The sequence below is a fragment of the Crinia signifera genome, chromosome 2 (genome assembly GCF_055691185.1).
Source record: "Crinia signifera chromosome 2, ASM5569118v1, whole genome shotgun sequence".
In the NCBI taxonomy this organism is placed as follows: domain Eukaryota; kingdom Metazoa; phylum Chordata; class Amphibia; order Anura; family Myobatrachidae; genus Crinia; species Crinia signifera.
The window spans coordinates 174246218-174273780 of record NC_139218.1 but is presented as its reverse complement, the minus strand read 5'-3'; the positions used below and the strand labels follow the sequence as shown (position 1 = coordinate 174273780).

At 41.3% G+C, this 27563-nt stretch overlaps 1 protein-coding gene across 1 annotated transcript in view; it reads right to left on the bottom strand.

Moving 5' to 3' along the window:
* The window catches only part of ACACA (acetyl-CoA carboxylase alpha), a 551747-nt gene that overhangs the window by 169880 nt on the left and 354304 nt on the right, over positions 1-27563 (bottom strand). Inside the window, exons 34-35 of the mRNA XM_083173207.1 lie at positions 9982-10125; positions 9243-9363 (exon numbers count right to left, since the gene is read on the bottom strand). Of these exons, the coding sequence (XP_083029333.1) occupies positions 9243-9363; positions 9982-10125 (265 nt within the window). The remainder of the gene's footprint in view (positions 1-9242; positions 9364-9981; positions 10126-27563) is intronic.

Genomic DNA, 27563 nt, shown 5'->3' with positions numbered 1-27563 from the left:
CGCCTGAAGTGCACATGGCTTTGTCCATTACAAATAAAATGTGCCCTGTGATCAGGTATGAATTAGGCCTATAGTCTTTGTGATAATGGTCAACTCTACAAAACCAGTAACGTGTTGGTCCTATCTAGAAAAATATTTAATACTAGAACCACAACCAGGAGAGCCAGAAATCCCTAGTCACTAAAAGTTGGGACCTTCCAAGAAGGAATGACTATCTCATGATGAAAACCCAACATTGGCATACCAATATTGCTCTCTCATTGTGAAGGATTTAAGCCCCCCATACACTAGTCCGACTTGTCTTAAGGGCAATTTGGACCCTATTTGCCTTGAGCTCCTCCGGCAGCTCCCTGGGAGTGCCAACATCTAACTTGGCACTTCCGGGGCAGCTGTTGAGTGAAGTTCAAGGAAAGTTGGATGCAATATATAGTGGGTGCTAAAAAAGCACCCACAAAGTGCAGTTGATGGCTGCACATACAATTTATATTATGTGCAGCACATCTAGCCCGATGCGCATAGACTTTACCCGATTTCTCGGCCTGATCTGTTGGAATCAGGTAAAGGGTATTGGGACAAATTGCACTATTGTATGGGGGCCTTAAGATATGAGACATGCAGGACATGGTTCCCAATTAGCTGAAAAGAAGGCTAGAAGGAAGGTCGTCTTCACGGACAAAAAATTTCACTTTACAATGTTCAAATAGGTGGGGATGAAGAGCATAGGCAAGAACCTATTTAGGATTCAATGGTGTCATTAGGGTGACATTTCTAGAATCATAAAACTCACTAAAAGATAGTCTGAATCTCATGCATCAGGGCCATCTTTCTTCAATCAGGCATATACTATAGAGAGAAAAGGAACTGCAGATCACAAGAAAAGCAAACCTTTAAATAACAGTACAATTTCTGAGTTAAACTTTCTGAAAAGTTTTACAGTATGTGGTATTGAAAAAAAGCTCTTCCTATTTCCACAACAATCAAAATGGTTTACTTGTATTAAGATCGCTGGGTATTGTCTGAGTATCAGAGATTTCCCCTGCCACTCCTTGGCCGCTTGTCTTTTCTAATGATATAATTATATGTGATTCTTAAAATGTTCCACTAATGAAAGCATTTCATCCATAATTTGTTCTTTTCCTGTAGACTTCCACTTTCTCCTGTCACACAACACACCCATTCCCAACACCTCTAACTATTCATTACATATTCATTATTTATCATACAGTACTTGCCTACTCTTGAAAAATATTTTCAGAGTAAAGGTGACACACAGAAATGCAGAAGTGCACTGCTAAATCTGAGAGCAATATCATAAAATTACTTGCATCCAAATGTAGATAAGCCCCAAAGAAGTTAAGGTTCATACACAAGGTGAGATTTTGACTATGCCATTTCCCTTAAACTGCCTGGAGTACAGGACCAAACAATATTGACTATATTAACTTGAGATTTTGACAGAACTTGAAGACTATAGTCCAAATTGAATGCCTTTTGCTTGCCGTTCAATTCAACTTGGGATCGAAGTACAAATAAATGGCACCATTAGAACACGCCTTATAGGTAACAAATCAAAACAAATGTGTGCCTTGAAAATGCAAAATATCGCCAAATGAGGAATATTAGCCATATGGTGATTTGAAGCATGCAAGAACATAACATGAAACACTATTCTTTAAACGTGTCTTAAGGTGTCCATACACAGTGCGAGGGTGCTGTGCAATGCTATGCATGCTCCCACAGGCATTCCATCGCAAAGCACATAAAGTCTGGGCACCCCTTGCTTTTTGAACTAGGTCCTAAATCGCATGCAAATCGCATGTGATTTGATTGCATGCAATGCGATCTAATTCAAAACACATGGAATATTGTACAGTGTATGAGCACCTTTATTGTAAAATATTCTTGTAAACCTCTTTTCCCCCATAAAAGTAGGATATAGCATTACATTATTTATTTACCAATTAACAGTTTGTTATATATTTAATATTTTCTTTGTGCTAAAGTTAGTATTTTATGTATCATGTACAATAAATGTAAAAAATGATATAAACATTTAACTTCAGATCGCTACATTTTATAAAGCTTCTATATACAGTATAAATTAAAAACAGTCAAAACAACACTTAAGGCCCCCATACACTGGGCCGATTTGTCCTAAAGACAAGTTTGACCAGTGTGCCCAGAGCCCCCGGGAGGCTCACATGTGATCTGGCACTTGATTTGCCATTTTGACATGCAATAAATCGCATGCGATTTATTGCATGTACTCCTGGGGAGCTGCTGCAGTGGCGGAGAGTGGGCAGCGGGGTACAGCCAGCTGGTGGAGGTGGCGCGGAGAAAGAAGGTAGTTCCAGGTCGGGTGGTCGGACAGCCAACAGCTCGGGTCCGATGCGCATGGGATCGCACATTGGACCAGAGGGGACATCAAACTGAGCCGATTTGGCCCGATTTCAATGTATGGACACCTCTTATTTATATTTAAAAAACAAGAAATCTGTTACTGTAAATTGTACACTGGAAACCGTACATGAATCACCATTTTCACACTTTAGTATAAGCAACAATATGGTCATTTCTGTTCTCTGTATAACTTCCCTCATTTCTATTCTCTGTATAACTATAAAACATACAGCAACCTGAAGCACTGCAAGAAGTCTGAGCAGAAAACGGATTCATTTGAACTCCAACCTCTGAAATCATAAGCCCAAAACCAATTAAAAGAATGTCTCCAAGTGCTGTAACCTTTCCTGACTTAAAGTGGCAGGCAAGAGTGTTTTATCATGGCAAAAAAGCCTTGTAATTACGGTGTTCTACATTGCAGCCTTCCTGGCCCCTCTGTACAGTGTAAGCATCTATTCCAGACCTATCTTCCTATCAGGAATTTGAGCTGCTGGTTTAGATTCTGGCCCAGTGTCTCACGTCACTTTGAAGAATCTCATGGCACTATCGTCTCTTATAAATGGCTTTAACTTTTCACCTACCAGATATCTACTTTAACTTATCACCTAGAATCATCTGCTTTCCTTAACGCCTGTACTAAATTAAAATCTGAAAGCCACCTTATTTAGAGCCAGGCTGGGGCTAGCACTTCAGACAGGAGGATAAATGGTTGCAGAACTAATGTAAAAATATTATCCAAATAGAGCAAACTGAGCTAACCATAAACCCATTTAATGTCTCTCCAACCTCATTCACCTTTTCTTCACCAAGCTAAAGGACATTTGCACATTTTGGAATTGGGGTGTTATTGAGCATTGGAAATCTAAAAACTGCTAAAGTAATTTTCATTTTAAATAGCTGTCATTTCAGGTGCTTCCGAGTTTTTCAGATGCAGTCAGTAAAAGAATAGGAAACTTCACAACAATAATAAAATCAAACAGCCCATAACAGTATACATAAAACTGTACATAAACCTGTCCAATTAAAGCTGCTGTAGATCATCACAGTTGTTTAAACACTAGTAATAGTCCACAAAGTTTCTGGTATCATTTGCATGAATAGTTGTTACAGTACAGAGCTAGAAATATAAATAAAAATAAATATGCCCAATATATGGGATAATGTACATACACCCTGCTGTAAATTTAAGTTACTGTACTGAGGAGTTCTAAAATCACACACAAAAGAAAAAAAAAACAATACATAAGGCCACAATTCTTTTAGACATAATTGGAGGAGACTAGTATCCCCAATCAGAAGTCTAAAGTGCAATCCAATCAGGTGCGAGATTGCCAAATTGAACTTGTATTGTCAAACTTGCTCATACAGTACTGTGCAAATGTAATACCAAAGAACTCGCAGCAGCATTGTGTGAATTTTCTGCAAAATATGACCAGGAAAAAGGGCATGAAAAAGTGGGGAAATCATTAAGTGGCCACTGAGATAGTAGGACCATATAGAAATCTGCTATTAAACATAACAAAAGTACTAGAAGGCAGGGGCATAGCTATACCAATGGGGGCCCCATAGCACATTTGGATGCACCCCCCCCCCAGCTGAATGAGCAGTGCTCCCCTTCCCGATGTACTACTACTCATAGAGGAACCCCCCCCCCCCCCTACAATAGACTACTCAATGAAACCCCCTGGTGAACGTCCCGCAGACCATTTCCATCCAGGCCCCCGAAGGCTGCACCACAGTCTCATTTACTCTCCTGGTCGGCCTGGTCTTTGAGGATGGGAGGAGGAGTGGCTGTTGTCAGGGGATGTCCCTGCTGGCTCACCCTCCAAGCTGAATCAGTTATCACACACTAGAAGCAAAGACTACCAGGAGAGCAGATATGGCTGCTCACTGCAACGAGATAAAAGAAGCCCACTGGACTCTGACCATCTGCCTGTTCAAAAAGCAATTTCTCATGTATAAAAGTCCTCAACACACATGACCACATCAATTCAACTTGCATTTGAGGGTTGATGTAAAAAACCTTTAAAATAATATATCTTTATTCGCCATATTTTACTATGCTATGTAAATGAGACCAAATGCATTATTATGGTACATAAGCTATACATTTTCTCCCAACATTTTTACATTAAATGAAAAATTTCCTGCTCCCTGAGGACTCATATACTGTACTGAGCTACTTTTAAATGTTTATCATAAAACATATATTAGCCTATATTTGGGATTTTAATTTGTTCTTCCCCTTCCCATAGATGTCCTTGTTGCGGAGGCATGAAGATAATATGTATCATAGTTTGTGGTCTTGCCCTCCAGTTAAAGCCTTTTTGCTTTAGTGCAATGGTCAATCAATGGTCAATTTTATACCCTTTACTCCCAAATGGGCAATACTGTGTTTCAGTCTCAGGGTGAGTGGGTGTCGACGGAGCGGGAGAGATTCCTGCTTGCTCCTAAGTGTAGCCACTAAAAAGACCATACTGCAGGTATGGATTAAGCTGGGAATGTCTCCTTTCTCTTTAATTAGGAAAATATTGTAGTGATTTAGGCTTGATTGGCTGGAGGCTTCTTTAGCTAAACAACGGACAGTTCCAAAACATTTTAATGTCTGAAAGAGCTACATACTGCTGCTGCAGACACAATGGCTGCTCATCCAAAGCTTTTCTTCTACTTCATGGTACATTTTACATCTACTAGATAATGACTTTCCTAGGTACTTGTGTACTAGCACGGCGCCCATCGCATCGCAGACCATAAGGCATGCGATGGCAGCCGATGTTATACAATTTTATATTGTATACCATCAAATTGTATGGCATTGTATGCCATTGTATAGCATATACAATGGTATGCGATTTAAAATTGTATAAGCACCCTAATGGAGGCTTACAATGTTAAATGCACCCCCACTATGAACTTGAACCCAAAGCGTGGCGAGCGCAGCGAGCCCGCGAGGGGCGGCGGTACGCGTTCTACAACCTTTTCATACCCCCACTATCCACGTCGGCGTGGGGTTCATGTTATATAGTGTGGTGAGCGCAGCGTGCCACCGAGCCCGAAGCGTGGTGAGCGGACGCGTATTACTTTACATGTATTCCGCGGCCCCTCGCGGGGCTTGCTGCGCTCGCCACACTATATAGCATCAACTCCACGCGAGCACAGCGAGCCCCGCGAGGGGCCGCGGAGATTGAGCAGCACACATTCTTGTGTCTGCGATGAGGTTGCGGGTCTTTCTGCTATTTATTTCATTATTACTTTATGTAGGTAGGCCTTTAGTTAGTTATCCTCTTGCCTACCTTTTTACAATTTCCAGATCCTAGTACCACGTACGACCTGGTGGCATCAGAGTTTGGGCATACCTAATTCACCCCCTCAGACGTGGCTCTTAAAGGTGAAGCCTAGTACCACAGGATCTGGTTGTCCCTAGGTAGACGCAACAGAGGTAGAGTAGGGTCTCGCTGTGACCATTCTAAACAGCGGTCATGGCTTTGGGGTCCACACACTGGATCATAACACTCCTTGCCTAATATACCATAACCCAATATAGTGTTGGGTTATAAGATCAATTATTCAAAGACGGAGGCTTTTTATATACATAGCTCACAATTGGATCTTCCGAAATCTAAATTCAGCTTTGCCTGGAGAGTTGATACAATTCAACACTAAGGAGTCTATCACTCATACTTATGATTCTCTTTTTGCAGCCAATTATCCAAAGATCCTTTCCTCTATTAAGGCGGATCTGTTCAGATGGCAATCCCATTATATCTCCTGATTTGGTAGCATGGCTATCAAAATTCATATTTTACCAGAACTTCTCTATCTAATTTCAGATGCTTCCAATGATTGTACCAAATAATATTCTCACCCAACTTTATAAATGATTTGTCAGTTTGTTTGGAAGAAACCGATTCCTAGAACAAGCTTTTTTAAATTTGCGGAGAGAGACTTTCAATGGATGCAAAGGGTTCCCCGATATTAAACTCTATTTTTTTGGCTATACATTTCAGTCAAGCTGTGGCATGGTTTACGCGTAATTGTACACTGGGTGGAATTAGAATCTGCTGTTTGCAAGCTTATTTCGATTCCCTCCATAATAGGGATCTCCTCAAAAAATCATCCATTGGCTATCTCTTCTCATCCAATAATCTCCTTCACTTGCCATATATGGGACCAATGTATTCATAAATTTAAAATTGTCTCAACCCCTTCTCCTCTCATACCTCTATGGGGCAACCCGCAGTTCACTCCTGGCATTACTGCATCTTCTGGATACACAGCAGCCAATAGACTGTGTGTGTGTGTGTGTAGAGTAGCCAATGGGTGGGAACCAGCAGCAGTGAGCCTGAGACATTTCCGGATGCGCAGGGGGACCATTGGACCCAGCCACTAAGCGGTGATGTAATGTGCATGGCAGAGTGGGTGGGCAGTGGCGGGTGACTAGCGGCTCTGCCGACAACATGATAATTCATGTCTGCGGCGGCGGCGCTCGTCACTCGCCGCTGCCCACCCGCTGTGCCATTTAACAGAATGTCAGCCTGCCTGCCGCCCTTAATTGGTGCCGCCCTGAGGCCGGTGCCTCACAGGCCTAGGCACAAATCCGGCCCTGACAATAGGGCTTCATCTGCTGCTGATTGTGCCTAGAGTGCTTCTGAGTGAGATCACACAGATGTAAAATCCTAGCGTATGAGATGCAAGGACAGATATTCAGGAAGGGGGCTATTAAATTGATGTAAGACAGGTGGGGAAATTAAGTAGGTAAGAGAAATAAAGATATTTATAAATAGGATAGTCATAAAATATGAGAAGGCTTCATTAACATCTGGGAAGTATGATGGTGTAATGGTTAGCATTACTGTGTGTGTACATACTGTATGGTAGGGAATTTAGATTGTAAGCTCCATTGGGGCAGGAACTGATGTGGATGTTCAAATTTCTCTGTAAAGAGCTGCAAATAATATGTGCACTATATATGAAATGGCTAATAAATAAATAAATAAAAAAGAACATGTTATATTTGGCGATTCATCATCAAATTTAAACACAACAGTCCACACAATGCCATATTCCTTTTTAGGCAGTTTGTGATCGATGTTCAGATCATGCTCATTAAAGAATACATTGTAATTCACCCAGTGATTACTGCTACAAGAACCAAAAAAACAAAACAATTGTTCAGTGTACCACAAACCACTGCTTAAAGTATGAAGGAAAAACAGGGATCACCTGCATTAGGTTAGTCTGCCTGACATCTACCCCTGTTAAACCTGAGTTGGACATAGCAGGGAAGGTAGTCCCTATACTTTACAGTCCAGACTCCATGATTGAGTACAGGTTACTTATTTAGTGCTTCAGTCAATATGATTTAAAGCATGTACTCAACCATTGATATTCTGGACTGTTATTGTGGACGCTGCTGTAAAGGAAGAAAGAAGACGTGAAGACTTTAGATAAACTCTATTAGAGAGTGATTCTTACCAAAGACAAAAGCTATGAAAGCAGTTAGTTCAGGGTTCCTCAAACTATTTTACTCCGGGACCCCATCAAACAATAAAAATAATGACAGGACCCCAGCAAGTTACTGCAGAAGGTCATCACATCACATGTGTAGTCAGCAGACAGCACATACATGGCAGCATTGTGGAGGCACAGAGTGATGTGGGGAGTCTAACATAACAGACAACTCAACAGATTATTCAGACTCCTTAAATCACTGTCTAAAATTAGAAAAGTCATTAGCCTGATGGTCAGCAACATGGAGTCGTGACCCCATGCTAAGAAGGTTGGGACCCACTTCGGGGTCAGGACCAACAGTTTGAGAACCGCTGAGTTAGTTCATACAAGTAGTTGAATAAAATTTATATTTTAAAAACTGCGGGCAAATCTGAAATTTTGAAAACGTGAAAATGCATTAACCCTATAGTCTACATTGGAAAGATAAACAGGTTTGTATGGGGTTGTTCACCGCAGGTAAGGCATTTAAAATTTGATTCTTGAAGGTAGTTTACATCATAATATAACTGGCAAACATGGCTGGCTCATAGGATAGCAACTATTAAGTAGTAGTAATGAATTTGGTATATGCAGATTCTTTTGCTAAGGTATATGTCACATAAAGGTATTTTCTTGAAAAACATTATTTGTATAAATGTTACACCTGAAAAAGACTATAGATCAGGCATGTCCAACGTTGGCCCTCCAGTTGTTTTGAAACTACACATTACAGCATGCTTTGCAATAGTTTTAGCATTATCTAATAGCAAAACTGTGGCAAAGCATGCTGGGATGTGTAGTTTCACAACATCTGGAGGGCCAACGTTGGACATGCCTGCTATAGATGTTTGGGTGTGGATTATTAGATAGACAGTGCTTAAACAGACAGTCAATACTTCAACCCCAAAAGGTTGAGACGTCAAGGTCAACAGTCAAAATAACAACATGAAAAAGGTAGTCACTTGAAATGGTCAATGTGAGTTTTTCACTTTATTTGGTGTCAATGTCGACATGGACCCCCAATTAGTGTAATGCTTCTTTCGCCATGCTATGTGCTTACTGCATTTGGCGAACTGTTATATTCTACCTCTATGCCAATATGGATGGTGAGTTTTTTTTTTTTTTTACTGACTTGTAAAATTACAAGTCAGTAAAAAAAAAAAAAAAAAAACACACATGAAAAACTCATGTTGACCTTTTGATGGGGTGATGGGGTAGAAACAGGTAATCAAAAACCAACCAAACAAAGAAAATGATAATCCTTTAGAACAGAGATGTATTGACAAAAAAGAAAAGGCAAGACCTAAAAGTACATCGCTTTTAAATAAGTGTTCCTTAATAGATGTACATACTTGGGTGAGGTCGACCAGCCAGCATCCATCTAGGATCATAAGGAGCTTTGGTTGGAGTAAAGTCAATGTGTCTGTCAATTGGATCCTTTGGAGTAATTATAGACAGAGGACTGGAAACACTCTAAAACAAATAGAAAAACAGGGACACATTTAGATCATTACATGCTAGAAGAACAGCCAGTGATTTGTGACAAGTAAGTCTGTAATTAGCCAATCACTTTATTATGGACTATAGTGTGCACAATTTAAGAATATTTGGACATTTCACTGCAAAGCATTTATATTTCATTACTTAGTAGACAATAGAAGAGGAAGAGTAGACAGCAGTGAGAGTCATACAGATTGGTGTCGAAGTAATGAACAATTGTATGCATGAAAGAGATTAATCATTTTCTATGAATTAACTAGACAAACTTTTGATGATTATTTGGTTTGCCATGTTTTAACATCACCATCATCCTTCAGTGCACATAACAGCAGACCTCCCCGGTCAGGATGTACAGTAACTTGCATGTATGTGCAGTTCTAGTATACACTGACCATTAATTTCTCAATAAACATGGTTCAGCACTTCGTCATCCTTGTATACCCCTAAAAGGATAAAGCTCAATCAAGGACAATTTTCAGAACTTGTCCCTTCCTTGTTCAAGAAGACAATTTGCAGATTGTCTTGACAAAGTAAGCAATGAACAACAATATCACTATAAAAATATTTTAATCACACTTCAATAAAACATACCTTAGGCATGTAAGAAAGCCACTGCAAAATTGTGTACACTCCTTCAAAGTCATCATATACTGTGGCATGTGTGACTCCATTGTTGTGCATGATATGGATGCCACCAAGCTGGTTGTTAGACGTATAAACCTCCCGGCCAAGTACCTGCCAAAACATAAGGCAAAAGTATTATTTGCAATCCATCCATAATATATTGTAAATTTGTGATGGGCACGTACAAATGACATTACTGAGGGGGAAACGGGAATGGACAATTGGCAAACATCATTATTATATCAACAATATTTTGGACTGGGAGTGACAAGGCATTACATAATGTTGTGGATTGTATTTGCAAATTCATCTTTAACTGTTAAATTAATTTCTTGCATTTTACAAATATCTGTGTCTGATTGAAACCAGTGTGAATGTTGCTCTTCATTCCAATACAGTAAATTGTCAGTAATGATACAACAGCATGTAAAAGTTTTTATAAATTCTGATTTTGTTGATGGTTTTCATCTTGTCACTTTAACCACTAATTTTTCAGAGGTATTCTGTGCCTAAGTGACCAAATACATTTTCCTGAATTACAAAGTAAAATATTTATTCAAGAATATTCCACCGTTAGGACAGAAATGTTACTTGTTACAGCTGCTGCTGCTGCTGCTCACCGGGCGCCGATCTCCCTCCCTCATCTCCTCAATACGTATTTTTTAAGTTGGACAAAACCTGTCACATGTGAATCCGCTGCAATTCCGACAATCCATGTGGTTTCCGACAGGTCGGACCATTCCGACAGGTCAGAAAAAAAACAGCCCTTATTGAATGGGTCGGAGCCCGCTCTGACCTAAATCAGTCGAAAATGTCTTTCCAACGAGACAGCAGTTTCGACTGTAATTGAATATAGTCTGCTTCAAGCGTTATTATTTAGCAAAATTTTCAATAAACAAAATTGTAAGAACAAAAACACATACACATTAGGACACATACAGTATCAAGTTTCCGTATTTCCACAATTATAGAAATGAAAAGCATGGGCTCTGTAAATATAACGCTCTAGTATGAATGCACAATGCTTTCCAGCCAGCCCAGTTTCAGTAGTCAAAGGGTTTATCTGTGAGCAAACAACACTACTGTTTTCTCATTCTCCCGCTGTCTCTTCCCATTTGCCCTCTTGCTGACTGATACACTGATCTCTCGGTCACTCTGCTTTCTGCTTCACTGAGTCCATATTACTAATAACACCTCCGACACGGCCAGTTTACCTCATGAAAGCAGGAGCACATCATTACAAAATAAACTCATAACTTTGACACTCTAGCAAATACACATCATTTGTTATTTTTATGGCTCCAGGATTTTTTTTCCACAGCCAGAGAGGGCATTACCTACCACTTTCAACTTTCCCTCCACTTCCATTTATTTTTCATACATGAAAAAAAAGAAAGAAAAGAACAAAACACAAGCTAGTAGAAATAATGACAGATACTAGTGTCTCTTAAGGATGCTCTATGTCCCTTGCAAATTTAGAAACCTCACAAAGGACATTATGGACAGTAAAAACAACATATAATCCTGAGTGTAGTGTAAATTGCACTTTGCTGCTTGTGTCTGGAGACTGAAGAGGTTTTGCAAGTACAACTTCTTTACAGTGAGTTTTTGAAGACTTAAGGAGGGTGCCTACACACTGGACAATATTTTAAACAAAATTGCTAATTTAGTCCCTTATGAGTGGCCATACACACCATGCGATCCGTGCTTCATTTCTACGCAATCTAGTCAGATCACTTAGAAATGGGGCTTTAATCTCCACGTGTTTGTGCCACATGAGGGTCAGTTATGTGGTGACGGGCAAGATTTTTCCACATATTTTATGACAGTCACATGCCTATTACACTGACCCTAAATAAATAAAAAATTGTTCCTTTGATCCAACCCAAGTACCTAATGCTGCTTTCACACCGCAAAACCTGCTCAGACCAGGTATTTAAAATGTTTTTTTTTTTAAAATGGGTCAGAGCAAGTTGAACCCCTTTCACATCGCATGTAAATACCTGGTCTAAAGCAGGTTTGCGGTGTGAAAGCAGCATAACAGTGCCCACAGACACACTGAGCTCACCCCACACATGGGCAGGAATAAGGGTCAGGGTACAGGATGGGTGGGGGTACAGACTTTTGGGAAGTGCCGCTATACACAGCAGCACCAGCAATGAATCATCAACCCCCGGGCTGACAGTGCAGATGCTGGGGGGAGATTGTGGCAATGTACAGAGTAATGTCCCCGGCAGCTGGCACTGCAGAGGATGGGTGACCGCGGCCATGCATTTAGCTGCCTGGCACAGACGAGGCCAGGCAGAAGAGACATGGCAGTCCCAGGGGGCCGCCCACTGTCACCGGGGCACGGGACGTGTGCTGGGGCTCATTGTACTCACCGGGAGCAGGCAGCAGCAGGCTGGGTTACCGGGTGTGAGCAGACAGTGCAGCGGGCATACAGGAGGGTACAGTGCACGGCCAGCTCTGGGGGGAAGAGAGAGGAGATGCTGGGAGGGGGAGACTGATGACATGCAGCAGGCAGAGGGCGGGGGAGACTGCTAAGGGGGACACTAGTATATATATGGGCACAGGTATATACTGCAGCCAGGGTAGGGGGTCTGACAGTGAGCAGTAGCTGATCTACTCTGAGCCAGCGCAGTGCATATTTAATGAGCCGACCGCTCATTACATATGTGCATATATAATGAGCGGCTGATTACATATGCATATATGTAATGAGCGGCCGGCTCATTAAATATGCACTGCGCTGGGGACCAATAGTGTTCGTTGCTACCTGGGTACCGTTTCAGACCCGTTCAGAGAGAAAAAATAATGGGTCTGAAACGGGTAGGACCCTGCTTTTTAACCGTTCCCCCCCCCCCCCCCCAAAAAAAAAATTTTTTTCTGGGAAACGGCAAAATCACTGTACCTTTTAGACCGCACATATTACCGTTTTAAAACAGTAAAAAATTGGCAAAATACCAGGTTTTTTGAGCGGTTTGAAAGGGGCATAAGGCTGCTGCTTTACCCAGTTTATAAACCACAGTGGTATGCTCATGTTGAAGCAGCCTATTTTACTTTACCATGAAAGCTAAATACAGTGAAATACTGTATGTTTAAGTGCCAAGTAAATTTCCAAACAGGACTGAAAATTTGCATTTATGATTGTTGCATGTGCTGCATTTGTTTGTAATATATTTTTGATGTTGGACCTCTGTGTTCCACATACAGCAGAGCCCCGATGTGATTTTGTGGCACCAAATAAATAAATGATTATGGTGAAGATAATAACCTTCACTCTTTCTGACAAATTCCTTCTTAGATGGACAAAACCATGTGCACTACAGGGGGGGGGGGGGGGGGGGGCAGATGTAACATGTGCAGAGAGAATTTTATTTGGGTGAGTTATTTTGTTTCTGTGCAGGGAAAATACTGGCTGCATTATTTTTACACTGCAATATAGGTCTCACTTTGAAGTAAAACCCCACCCAAATCTAACTCTCTCTGCGCAAGTAACATCTGCTCCACCTGCAGTGCACATGGCATAGTCCCTCTAAGAAGGAATTTGTCAGAAAGAGTGAACCAAAATAACCCCCTATATGCTTTAGTAAACTCTTAGATTTTCAATTTTGTGTGCTTAGTTCAGGGCAGTATGTTAGATTCACTACTTTAGAAATGTACTGTGCTTTTATGGGTATCCGGACTATTTGTCTACAGCAAAAAGATAGACAACCATTAGGTCGACACCATTAGTTAGACAAGCAAAAAGGTTGACATGCCAAAGGGTCGACATGCCAAAGGGTCAACGTGTCATTAGGTCGACAGTCAAAATGTCGACATGGGGTTTCCACTGTTTTTTGAGCCGACATGTGCCAACAGGCGGTATTTCATGCCCTACCATCCACTAGGGCGAGGTGTGAGAATAAAATAGTGTGCCGAGCGCAGCGGGGCACCTTGCCCGAAACATTGCGTGCGAAGCGAGCGATGCGAGGGGCTGCGGTGCACTTCAAACTATGTCCATGTTGAATGTGTTGACATTTGGGTAAAAAAACAGTGAAAAACCCCATGTCGACCTTTTGACTGTCGACCTAGACACTGTTGACCTAATGGCAGTGTCGACCTTTTGGCAGTGTTGACCTTTTGGCATGTCTAACTAATGGTGTTGACCTAATGTCTATGTTTTTGCTGTAGACAAATGGTCCCGCTTCCGCTTTTATACCCCCCAAACCACCTCCAAATAACATTACTGACCCTTTGGTCACTACAAAACGCTCAACAGAATACAATTTACAATGTAGACGGTGGTCAAAAACGAGCAAAAACAGACGTGAATTTAGCTGATACATGTGGTTTTCACCAATGCTAGATTTTTGCTAGAATCCAATTCACCCCCCTCCAAAAAAAAAAAAAAGTGAGAAAACTGCAGTTTTTTGGTCTGCTGAAAATTTCAGGCGGGATTGAATACCCCCCTTAATCTGTATGTGGGTATATGTGCTACAACCATGGTGCTTTTGTACATGTTTTTGTTTTAAAAACTTTCTTTTATTAAAGCTTTCACATGTGCCAATATGTTAAATACATTACAGATGTAGCAGGCCTTATCCTTGCTGGCGATCCGCCAGCAGCATGCTGCTGGCGGATCGCCAGCAACACGGCGCCGCTATCTGACTGTGACGCGCGTGCAGCCCCCACGCACGCGCGTCACAGTATCCGGGCGACGGGGCGGCCGCATTACTGTCCGCCTCCCGCTCCAGGGGCAGGGGGGGGGACCCGAGGAGGCTACGGGGGGGTGCGGTCGCCCGGTGTGGGCACCGGGCGACCGAGGGCAGCACCGTCGGAAGGGGACACACGCGCACCTCGTGCGCGCGCGTCTCCTTCCGGCATACAGATGGCGACGGGGCAGGGGATGGCGATGGGATGTGTAGTTTCACTACAGCTGGAGGGCTACAGTTTGGACATGCCTGCATTACATGTATTACAAAATCAAAATAAACATTTCGAAATGGTCATATCAAAAAGAGAAAAGTTAAATCATTGTGCAAATCATATAAGTATCATTACTCAAGAGAAATTGGAGGGTCATTGAGAAGAATGTGTTTCTCATACCATAGAGTATTTTAAAAAACATTGACATTTGGCTTGTCTGGTAAAGAATGGTAAACTATATGGCTTCCCCAAGTGGAGAATTTATTTTATTCACCACTTGGGGAAGCCATATATAATAATCTATCTTTAAATAATTTTACCGTTGGAGTGGAATCTTGAATCCACATTTGTAATAAGGTTTTGACATTAGTAGATGAAACCACCAATAATAATTTTTTTTACTTCTCAAGGGATTCTAGTACCTGCAGATAAAAGCCCATTCTGGAGTAAATTCGGCGTAATTAACTATGTGGTCCATAGTGAAACACCATATTTGCATCCAGAAGGTTTTAGTAACAGGGCAAGATCATAAGCAATAGTATAAATCTGCTTGAGTGTATTTACATCTAGAATACTCATATGGAAACTTCTAATTGGGGAAATTTAAGATTGATGAAAAATGTTGAGATACATTTCCACAAATTTGACCATTGGGAAAGTATTAATAGATTATTTTAACTTTTTAAGTAAGTCTTCTACAGTCAATGAAGGGAAATGCGCTAACCATTAACTTATACCCGAACGTAGAGAAGAGTGTTTCACTGGTTCTCTAAGAAATTTATAATACTGTATGATTATATTGCTCTCCTATATAAAGGAGATGCCACCAATAAGTTGTCATGATCTTTACCCCAATTTTCCGCTGGAATGACTGGACTTGAAAAATATTTTAATAGGGTATTTAATAATGGCATCTGAATAAGTGGTTTGATATTTTGAGGGTTAACCCCTTCACTGGCAATCCCGGATATTTGGATATTTTCTGGGCTATGATTCAGTGGTAACACTGACATTGCAGGAAAATTTCCGGGATTGCCACTGTTACCCCTTCCTTGGCGCCGGGCAATGCCACTGTGCTGAGCTAGCCATAAGCTCAGCTTCAGCCGCTGCCCAGAACCTTCCTCCTGGTCACGCCGCATACAGCTGGGTTCAGAGAAGGCAGCGGCTAATATAGTGCACAGCAGTGCTGCCTGGCCCTGAGAGACACAGCAGGTTTTTTTTGGGGGAGCGCTCTCCCAAAAACACCTGCCCTACAATAAACCCCCCACCATTGAAGAGGTTAATAAGCTGTCCCACTCTATATAGCCCCTCAGCTTTTTCATGTAAAGAAAATCTGTGCTGCTTCTCCACTGTGAAAATCTGGATTTTGTACAAATGGCAAAATGAATGGTATAGTTTAGGTTAAGATGTTGTAATAGTAACCATAACTTCCTTGTGGTCATTAGGAAAGGGTTAATAAACATATCAGGGGACATATCTGTATCTTACATATGTAAAAAAAAGCAACTAAGAGAATTCAAGGTGAGAAGGTTTGTTCCAGGGAAGTTTTGGTATAAATTTGGTGTGCCGTTAACCAATCTTTCAAATATCGCAATAATGCAGAATAGTTGTAGATTAATATGTTCAGAAAATTAATTCTACCATTCCACCTATGGAGGCATTTTATACTTCCAATTCTTGCTCTACCATTGTTCTAGATAAAAGTTTTTAATAGTTTTGTAAAAGAAGTTACATCTTTTCATGAAAACAGGACAGGGAGCACCTGAAGAGGGTACAAAAGATTAGATAGATAGATAGATAGATAGATAGATAGATAGATAGATAGATAGATAGATAGATAGATAGGTGTGGCAGGGACAGTATATTTCCACATGAGGTTAATTTAAGATCTCAAGTTTAGAGCAGCAGCAGGACTAATGAGATAAATATCTGTTTGGAGCAGATAGTTAGTGGCTGGGCAATAAGCTTGCTTGGTGTAGGATCTACGCTAGGGACCTCTGGGTCATTGTACCCATTTGTGAAGCATTGAATTGCCTGCTGAAAATCCTAGCCAGCTGTGTTTGCTTGCTGTCAAGCTGTAAAATCCTGTATGCTGTCTAGCTGCTGAAAATAAATATAACAACTTGTTTTGTTTTCAGTGTATAGGATCCTTTCACAACACATACACACGTGGAAAGGGGCACTGTAGCAAGCACTTTCATAGGATGCGCGGTTTCAAAATGAAGGGTGGGGCAAGTGCCATTGCCTTTTCTGGTCCAGGGCCCAAAAATCTCTAGTTACAACTCTTAAACAAAAAATTAACTCAATTATAGTCACAGGTCAACATCGCAAATACACGGAGTGTTGTTTTGCTTAGTCGTGCTGCAAATCTCATACAATATGGCATATAGACACTAGACACACTTGTAATACACACTTTTGCATTCTGAAGGCAGGGATGATACCTTGTATGGGATTTATTCTTTTTAAATGGCATCTACAATAAATATTTTTCAGAATGTATATACCTTCGTTATTTTTATTTTTTTAATATGTTAATTCAGGTTCAAAGTCAAATCGAGCAATGTGATGAATTTACAACAGGATGAATTATTTGTGACATGGTATATCATACAGTGGGATAGACAGTTGTAATAATAAACAAGACAATTTATATACAGATGGGGCTTGTCCCATCTTTGCAGGGCTGGTGTTTCCAACACCAGCCCCGCCATTGCGCCATTCCCGCCAGGGGGCGCGTGGGCAGGAGACGCTCGCACGGCCCCTGGCAACGGAGCCTGCTTCCGGTCCCCGCCGCCTCCCCCGCAGGTACCCCTCGCCACCCCGAGTGCCCCCCTAACACTGCCCATCTCCCTGAAGCGGAGACGGGCAGAGACACGCAGCATCCCCGCCGAGAGACTGGGACGCGCGTGCGTGTTTCAAGCACAAGCGTCCCAGTTCAGTGTAGCCCTGTCCGCCGGCGCTCGTCAGCAGGGAGGGTCTGTCAAGCCCCGGCCAAGGATGGCAGGGGCTACATCTGTACATCTAAGTAGTGTCTGTTAACATTCTTTCCGTTTGGTATCCTAGATATGAGATGGTGCCCAAGTGTTCTAGGAACCTTCATTTGTCTAGTTATTTTGAAAGTAGGTACATCAATCAAATAATTGCATTTTATATAATAAACAAGTTTGTACCAAAAGCTTTTGATATCTGCAAGTCCAAAAATTATGAAAAAAAAAGCTGTGTGGTGTTTACATTTGAAGCATAGACCCGACTCCTCTGGAACATAATGGCTACGTTGTTGTTGTGACACATACGCTTTATGAAGCATCTTAATATGGCTTCCTGGAGAATTGAAGATTTCAATAAACGCAGAGTTTTGTGGTAATATTTATGTAGATGGTCAGTGTTCTTCAATAAATGAATGTCAAGCGTCCATTTGGTTGTGATCTTTGTCCATATAGATTTGATGGTAAAGATACTAAAGCTTCATATACAATTTTTGGTTTAAAAGTGCCCATGTTAAATTTAGAAATCAGGTTATTAAGTAAATGTGTTGCTGATGAAGTTGGGTCCAGAGTCAGGAGGGATCTGATATAATGGTGTAGTTGAAAAATTGGAAAATAACTATCTGCAGGTAGGCCAAAATTAGCCTGAAGTTCTGAGGCACTATACAGATGCCCTCAAGGGTCAAAAACTTGGGATATAGCCTTGAGGTTTTTGTGGCATAGGCGACCGAAGATAGAACTGTCTAAGCCAGGGTAAACATCGGGCAACCATGGCGAATTTACAGGGGTCGCGATCCAGAGCAGTCGAAGCAGCCCAGGCCATATATGTGTCTTTGAATAAAATATTGGAGAGAATATGTGGGAATGTGAGATCTGGGAGTATGCAGAGGGGCACCTGGGGGGTATGGGAAAAACATGGTGAAATCTATTTGAAAGTTAGAATAGGTATTTGATTCTAGGAGTCAACCCAGGGCAAATCTACATAGCAATGATCTCAAATATTGTTTTAGGTCTGGGAAATTTAGCTCTCCCAGAGTTTTAGGTAGGTGAAGTTTGTGTAGAGTTATTTTGGATTTTCTACCATTCCATATGAATCGGGTAATGTGAGATGTCAGTCATTGGATGTCAAGGTTAGTTAGAGTAAGAGGGATCATCTGCATAATGTAGAACATTCTTGGCAGTAATATGGCCTTGAGGACCTCCACTCTCCCTAGTAGGGACAAAGGTAGATTTTTCCATGTATCCATAGATTTAATTAGAGAAAGTATTACTGGGTCAAAATTATTTGATTGACAAGGGAATCTGTATGCCTAGGTATTTAAATTGGGAATTTTGGATTTTAATGGTGCAAAGATCAGCTCTGTCTGGGAAGTGGGGTGGCGGTCCCCTCAATGTCATTAGCTCAGATTTTGTAATGTTTATTTTGTAACCAGAGAATAAACTGAATTGTTGTATAATCTGGTATGCAATGGGTAATTAGTGTTATGAGGCAGAGAGAATCAAGAGCATGTCATCTGCAAAGAGTGACACCCGAAGATCCGAAGTTCCTATTTGGATATCCTGGTACAACGGGGACTGTCGAAGAGCTATCGCCAGAGGTTCAAGAGCTAGGGCAAATAGAAGGGGCGACCTACATTATCTTTTATGTGATATAAGTTATATTTATTATTTAGCTTTCCTTTGATTGGCAGAAAAGTTTGGTTTAGTTATAAACCTCTTGACAATATTTCATACCAAGCTTACAAAAAAAAAATAAAAAAATCACACAAATGAAAGGAAACAAGGGCTGCCAGCACTAAGACCTCTCACCAGTACCAGTATATTTATTTTCTTGGTCCAACTGACACATCTGCAGCGTGCACTAGAACGCATTATCGGGCGGATCGCATCGTATCGCACGTGTGCATTTTGCGTGCGATGCGATCCGCGGGCAGTACAAAAAGTATGTGCAGCACATACTTTCTGTACTGTACGATGCGATGCACACGGGAGGGCGCATCACGTTGCATTGCACGCTGCTTATCCCAATGTGTATGGGCACCTTAAGACAAATGATGAATTCCCAAGTAGCTGGACCCTACTCTTTTCTAATAACCTACTGAACTTGGATTAACTCTTATAAACAAATAAATTGTGAAGAAAGAATATAATATATTCCAATGCTGTAAAAAATTAATATGAAGGCCTATAGATGAGGTTATCATTTAAGCCAGCAGACATGGCACTTAAAGATGTGTCACCATAGATCTTTGCTGCTGTCATACCAAACAAACCCTCTTGGCATGCCAAGTTCGATGACACTATCTACCGTTTTTTTTTGTGTGGAAAATGCATTGTAGTCACAATGCAATTTGATTAACACGCATAAGGAGACTGTGCGGATTCATTTAATGTATGCCACTTTTATATATTTCTAAAATGTAGCAGCCACATATTTAAACCTTCTGTCTGATAAGGAGTTACATATGTGCAGTTCACTTAAACTTAAACTCTAAATGAAATAAACACACTTAGGAGGATAGTCAATCTCCCACCGCCATTCCCCACGGGGGAAATGGTGGCAGGGCCCTATTCAATGCTGTCTTCCTCGACAGCTTTGAACAGGGATCTCGACAGAATGTGCTGACTTCACAAGCAGTCGGGCATGTTCTACCGAGAACGGCTGAGAATTTAGGAGCTCCCGGCTGCAGCTTGCCAATTCCCATCTGATTTTCACGGCCACGCCCCCTTCTCAATGCTCGGCAGGCAGGGCATTGAATTCCACCTGCAAAATCTCGGTCGAGCAGACCAAGAAAGGGACAGGGTCACAGCTGTCAGACCAGCCTGACAGTTGTGACCCAACATTGAATACCCCCTTAAGTCTTAGATTTTGGCAGATAAACTGTTAGTTATTTAAATTGCGTATTATCAAATTGCGTATGATAATTATTAAAGAGTGTACAGTATGAAAGCATGGCCAGGAATCAGCCATTCTACAATGCCTAAATGAAACCAACAACTGGCATTGCAGACGGAACCACCCAGAGTGCACAAACCCAAAACAAAAAACCTTTGTAAGAAACAAAAAGTAACCCCTCACCTTCTAACTTGACTACACACCCATTTGGCCGATGATAATGCCACCCATTTGTTTGGTACAGCCTACTACCAGTCAACGAAGGGATTGTATCTCAACTAAATAATTGCAAGACAGGCAACACAAAAAAACACAAATAAACAACCAAGAGAACTAAGCCCCTATACTACTTTAGGCTACTAAAATAATGGAGTCATAAGCACCCACACCAGCTCCCATCTTAGAGGTATCACGAGGGTTACCACCTTTGCTAGTGGTTCAGGAGAACTCTGGGACAGCCAGCCTGGTGAGGTGTCAGCCTGGTGAAAACAGGGAGTAGGACAGGAGGCAGCAGGATCAGAGATGTCTGAGCAGGAGACAGGCAAAAGTAATAGCAGAAATAATTAGCAGTACCACCCATGGCAGCAGTCTCAGAGGCAGCCGCAGTGCTAGAGTTAGCAGCGCAGCCAACTCAGCCTGCCAGGTTGGTTGCAAATAGTGCAGGGAGGAAGGGGCGGGCACAGAGCATGATGTGAGTGATGAAGACATAAGTGACACACTGACTGTCCTCCTCCCAGTGCATGCCGTTGTGGAGTGTCACTCACTCACAGTCAGTGGAGAGATGGAGTCCTCACATGGGGAATGCGTATGTGGCGGCCACCCGTCCGAACTCTGGACGCCGGTCTCAATTACCTCTTTTCTTATTTAATTATGTGGTTTCTCTTTTCCAATGCAAATTCTGTTCTGCTCTATATACAGACTCACATGCACAATGCACAAGTATCATATCACATTAATCAGCACAGTCTCCTCTTGCTTCCATTGTGTACACACAGTCGATTAGGATTGCTATTTAATCCCGATGCGATCAATGGGGATTGAATCGCACAGCAAACCACCCGACATGCATGCGATTTGGACGATATAGTGCAGATCTACACTACAGTCATTGCTGTCCTGTCTATCTGGGTTTCGATATGTACTGCCACGGGAGTGCGCATAGGGATCACAAGGTAAAAAAAAACCTGTGCGATCTGCATGCAATTTTTTACCATATAGTCAAAAATCTCATGCTGATTGTACCCATGTGTACACACCATAACACACATTTTTTGCACAACCCCCCCCCCCCCCCCCCTACAGTATGTTACAGAGTTGGATGGGGCCTGACATCTCACTTAAGCAAGGTTTCTCCCATTGCGTGGTTTATCGAAGTTAGATGCAAAAGAATATATCTGTATGACAATTGCATAATAGTGTTTTATCATTAGGATACACCCGTGTTTATCTCATATTTAAATATATATATTTTTTTAACTACAATTGTAAAAGTTTGTTTCATATATCTACCAGTTTGTCAGTAAAAGATATTTAAAGAAAAAAAAAAACCACTTAAGAATCTTCAAGATTTGGAATTAATGCCAGCAATTTAGTGAGGGAGTTAGGTATTACAATTAACAGAGATAATGATATTTTTAATGTTCTCTAATTAATTTTGATGGCAGTATATATTTTCATGATATGGTGTTGTAATGACTTCCTGATCAACTGAGGCTTTGGAACTTACTGTTGAATGTTGTGATTGCTGCTGGAATGACGTTTGTGGTGTAGTACATTGCTGGGTCTAATTATTACATCAAAATAAGATATTTTAACTATTAAGAGTGGCTGTTAAAATGCATGTTTACTTTGGCACTATTTCGCAATGATCCTTTATTGCAGTGATTCTCAAATTCAGATGGCAAGTTTCACCCACCGGTCATAGGTGTCCCATATAAAATCCAGCAACAACTTGTCCGAAATTATGTGGGAGACAAAAATTGAACATCAGTTATAGCACAAGTGCTATGCTTAGTGCCTGGTTGGTTTGCAAAAGCACACTCCTTCTTTAATGGACAAAACCATGGGGGTTATTCTAGTTCGTTCTTTCTGACAAAATCCTTCTTAGATGGACAAAACCATGTGCACTGCGGGTGGGGCAGATGTAACTTGTGCAGAGAGAATTAGATTTGGGTGGGGTTTTTCTTCAAAGTGAGATCTATATTGCAGTGTAAAATCATGCAGTCAGTATTTTCCCTGCACAGAAACAAAAAAACTCACCCAAATCTAATTCTCTCTGCACGTGTTGCATCTGCCCCCCTGCAGTGCACATGGTTTTGTCCATCTAAGAAGGATTTTGTCAGAAAGAATGAACTAGAACAAACCCCCATGTGCACTGCAGGTGGGGCTGATGTAACATGTGCAGAGAGAGTTACATTTGGGGCAAGTTATTTTGTTTCTGTGCAGAGTAAACACTGGCTGCTTTTTTTAACACTGCAATTTAGATTTCAGTTTGAACACATTCACCCAAATGTAACTCTCTCTGCATTTCTTACTTCTGCCCCACCTGCAGTGCACATAGTTAATGTCCTGAAGTGGTGAAATCAAAGTTTAGATCTCAACACAATTGAGCATCTGTTAAAACATTTAAAAATTGCTGTCCACCAATGATCACAACAAAGCTAAAGAAGAAAGGTCTAAAATTCCAATGTTAGGATGTATACAACTGATAGACACCAAAATAAGTGAAACAATGATGCTGAAATTCCAATCCCCCCCCCCTATACAAAATTGTTCCTAAGTTAATGTTACTTGTTTTACTTACAATTATAATATTTAAAAAATTCAGGTTTGATACCAATTTAGTCACATGGATATACATGGTGAATGGGCGTATTTGATGATACATGCAACATTCCATCTGTACAAAACTCTTGCAGCATGTTAATAATCTTAGATGTCTTGAATATTGATTCTTGTAAACCCATGCCTTTACTGATCACCTTTTTGTATTGTCTGGTGTCATCCTGAAATAAACATATAAAATATATATATATATATATATATATATATATATATATATATATATAAGCAAGAACTGCTACAAAAAGGTTCTCCTACTAAGTATTAACTGTAATTGTGTCCCTAATTAATAATGTTAAATGGTTGGATTTTTTGGTTACTTTATAGAATTACTTTTTTTTATTATTGGGAATAAATATCAATATAGGCCAGTATTCAATGCTCCCGATTCACAGTTTTCGGCCTATTTTCACTACTTGCAGTGAATCTTTTACACTGAAAATGTGATTCACCCTATTCAATAAAAGCGAACAGTGAATGCCAGCCAGTTCTCCGCTTCATGCTCGCTGCAATTCACTGGTGTATTTCAATGGGGTTCTCACTGGGATTCGTTGAGAGTGTATTCAATGCTAGGATGGTGAATTGCTTTCTCCCTGATTTTTGCCATGATTGACCGCTTTGCATCTTTTTAAGGTGAACTGGAAAGTGATCTTTTAAAATAAAGGTTTTTTGTTTTTTTTTTGGGTCAAAAAATCTGAATTAATTTTCTGTGAAGGGGCATGCTATTTTTATTCATGTGCTTGAAGCACATTAATATATATTTATTTGTTGTCTTTTTTTACAATTTTTTACACATTCGCCAGCAGGGGGCCGGGAACCAGGAGCTGCTCATTAGATATTCATATATTCACTGCACACTGGTCCCGGCTTCTTACGAGTGGGACCAGTGGAGCAGCTCCTTACCCCCTGTCCCCTGCCAGCTATCTGGGGGGGCAGCTTCTGCTGCCTGTGTCCCCTTAAGCCCTCCTCCTCCCCCACAACCATTCTGGGGCAGGCAGGGAGGCTTACATTTCCCTGCCTGCCACCGTCCCCCGGAAGGGGCAGCGAGCCCCTGCTGTATTGAATAGGGTGACAGGGAGGGCTGGCAGCAAATGCTGCAACCCTGCGAATGTGCAGCGAATCCTAAAAAGGATTCGCTGCACATGGAGAATAAAAACATTACATTCTCCCCATAGTGGTAGGGCATAACAATGTTAATTGTAGTGGCCATCACATGTATAAAATGTCATCTTCCCTTTTCGTTTATAAAGTGGACATGGTTTGCTTTTCATAAATCATGTTTCCAATGCCAGAAAAACATGTCTTCGGATTCACAACTAAAGCACAATATCTGGGATCAGAGCTAGGATAAAGTCAATCCCACAATAACAGCAACAGTCTAATGCTGGGTACACTCCTAAAGATTTATCTGTCCAATCTATCTGGTGAGAACAAAAATGGAGCAACTGACAGTAAACCAGTTGCTCACAAACACTGGGGAAAAAAAGACAATACTCATTCCAAAAAATTGTTAAATCCATTTAACAAACTTTCCATAAACAATCATTTTTGTCTGTTTTCCAGCATTTGAGAGCAAATTGTCATTTGCTTCCAGACTTTACCAGATTTTTGTTCCCACCAGATAGAGGTCACAGATAAATCTTTAGGTGTGTATCCAGCTTTGACTGTATGCTTGCAAGAGAGGTGACACAATGTGGAATATTTAGAAAGCAAACAGTTTGAGATCATCCCTCCTGTTGTCAAAGCCCTCTTAGCTCCACATTTCACTTAAAGCTCTCCCACACTCAGGGACCATCTTTGTCCAGATACTCATCTCCATCTTTGGCCATCAGCCAGTCCCTAGTAGGACATTGATCACATCCTCACTACTTATATCTAAGCTGTACTGTGTATTGAATTGTGCAACTTTATTATTGCTATTTACTTACTGTAATGTTAACTTTTGTCTCCCTGTACTTGTACCATCCTTTGTATGGTGCTGCAAAACACTTGTGGCGCCTTATAAATAAAAACATAATAATAATTATAATAATAGCTAAGAAACCTGTGGTAAAATATACCTGCATTCCACCACTGTTTTCTGTGATCTTGTTCCCCTACCAAATATGTCTCTGCCCCCATTACCATGAGTGCCCATGACCACTGCCACACAAAATTAGGTACTTGTGGATTATCACGGCTCCCATCGCATGCCATATATAGTGGCATGCGATGGGATGCGATTTTGGCCGTTTTTTTATTTTTTTTTACAAAATCGCATCGCATGCGATTTTTAACAGAAAAGCATCCAAATGCATTGAAATTAGTATGAAACATGTTCAATGGCCCCCAAATGGTATTTTTGAGGCTGTACCACCCCCACTATCAACGCGAACCCGAAGCGTGGCGAGCCCGCGAGGGTCGGCGGTACGCGTCCTATGACCTTTTCATACCCCCACTATCCACGTCGGCGTGGAGTTGAGAATAGGAAGTGTGGCGAGCACAGCGAGCCACCGAGCCCGAAGCGTGGCGAGCGCAGCGCGCCCCGCGCGCCCCGCGAGGGGACGCGGACACCTGTGAAGCCCGCGAGGGGACGCGGATACCTGTGAAGGTATCCGCGTCCGCTCGCCACGCTTCGGGATCGGCGGCTCGCTGCGCTCGCTGCACTTTCTATTCTCAACTCCACGCCGACGTGGATAGTGGGGGTATGAAAAGGTCGTAGGACGCGTACCGCTGCGCTCGCCACGCTTCGGGTTCGCGTTGATAGTGGGGGTGGTACAGCCTCAAAAATGCCATTTGGGGGCCATTGAACATGTTTCATACTAATTTCAATGCATTTGGATGCTTTTCTGTTAAAAATCGCATGCGATCAAATCGCATGCGATTTTTTCATGTGCGATGGCCATCGTGGGAGCCGTGATACTCCACAAGTACCCAAAATGATGACACTGAAACCCCTCCTCATGAGTGCCACTGCCTCTTTCCTCCCCATGTGTTCTTCTGACCTCGTCTCCATTTTCTCACTTGACGACTCTCTTTCCCCAGACATTCCTCGATCGCCTTTCCCTATCTATAACTCAGCCTTGGCCACCATCACTACTGCGCCTTTGCCCCCAACCCAAAGCTGATAGATGTAGCATGGAGATTAATCTCTGACAAAAGGGAGCCAAACAGTGACAATTTTAGTGAAGCATGTTAAAGTAAAAATGGCTGCTCAAAAGAGTTGGGATGATCGAAGACACATGCGTGGTTGGCCAATGTGAGTATATACAGGCTCGCCCATAGTAAATGTATCTGTTGTGGCATCAACATGTCTCTTTTTGAGGAGCTCTTACGTTAAAATAGAAATATTGTAGTACAATTATGCAGAGATAGAATGCGACTAAAGGTTGTAGTACATGCAAATTCAAAATTGCTCCCATGAAAAGCTGTGTAGGTCATTAGTATATTATGAGATTATATATTTGACGGTTAAGTAAACCAAAACGTTATATAAAAAAATAGCTGAGTGAATTCAGCCAGTGCTGGGTTTCATCATCATCAGTGCTGGTTTTAAACTGTTGCAAAACACCTAGGGAAATTATTGATATAAGCCTTATGTCAATTATTTCGATAGGTGCTTTGCAACAGGTATATTGGTAATCGCTTCACTTATAAAAGCAAAGTTGCTTGCGTGAGATAGCATGCCTGAGATCTAATACTAACATGATAGCTATGTTTACAGTAATAATTTTGAGCAATAGTGAAGGACCTGCAGAAAAGTGCAGTTTAGGACCTGCAGCCCTAAATGCATTGATCAATAAATGAACTACCATATATACTCGAGTATAAGCCTACTTTTTCAGAACATTTTTATGCTAAAAAAGCCCCCCTCGGCTTATACTCGAGTGAGGGTCCCACTTGAGTCAATGAGTTTTCACTGTTTTTTTGTTGTAAAA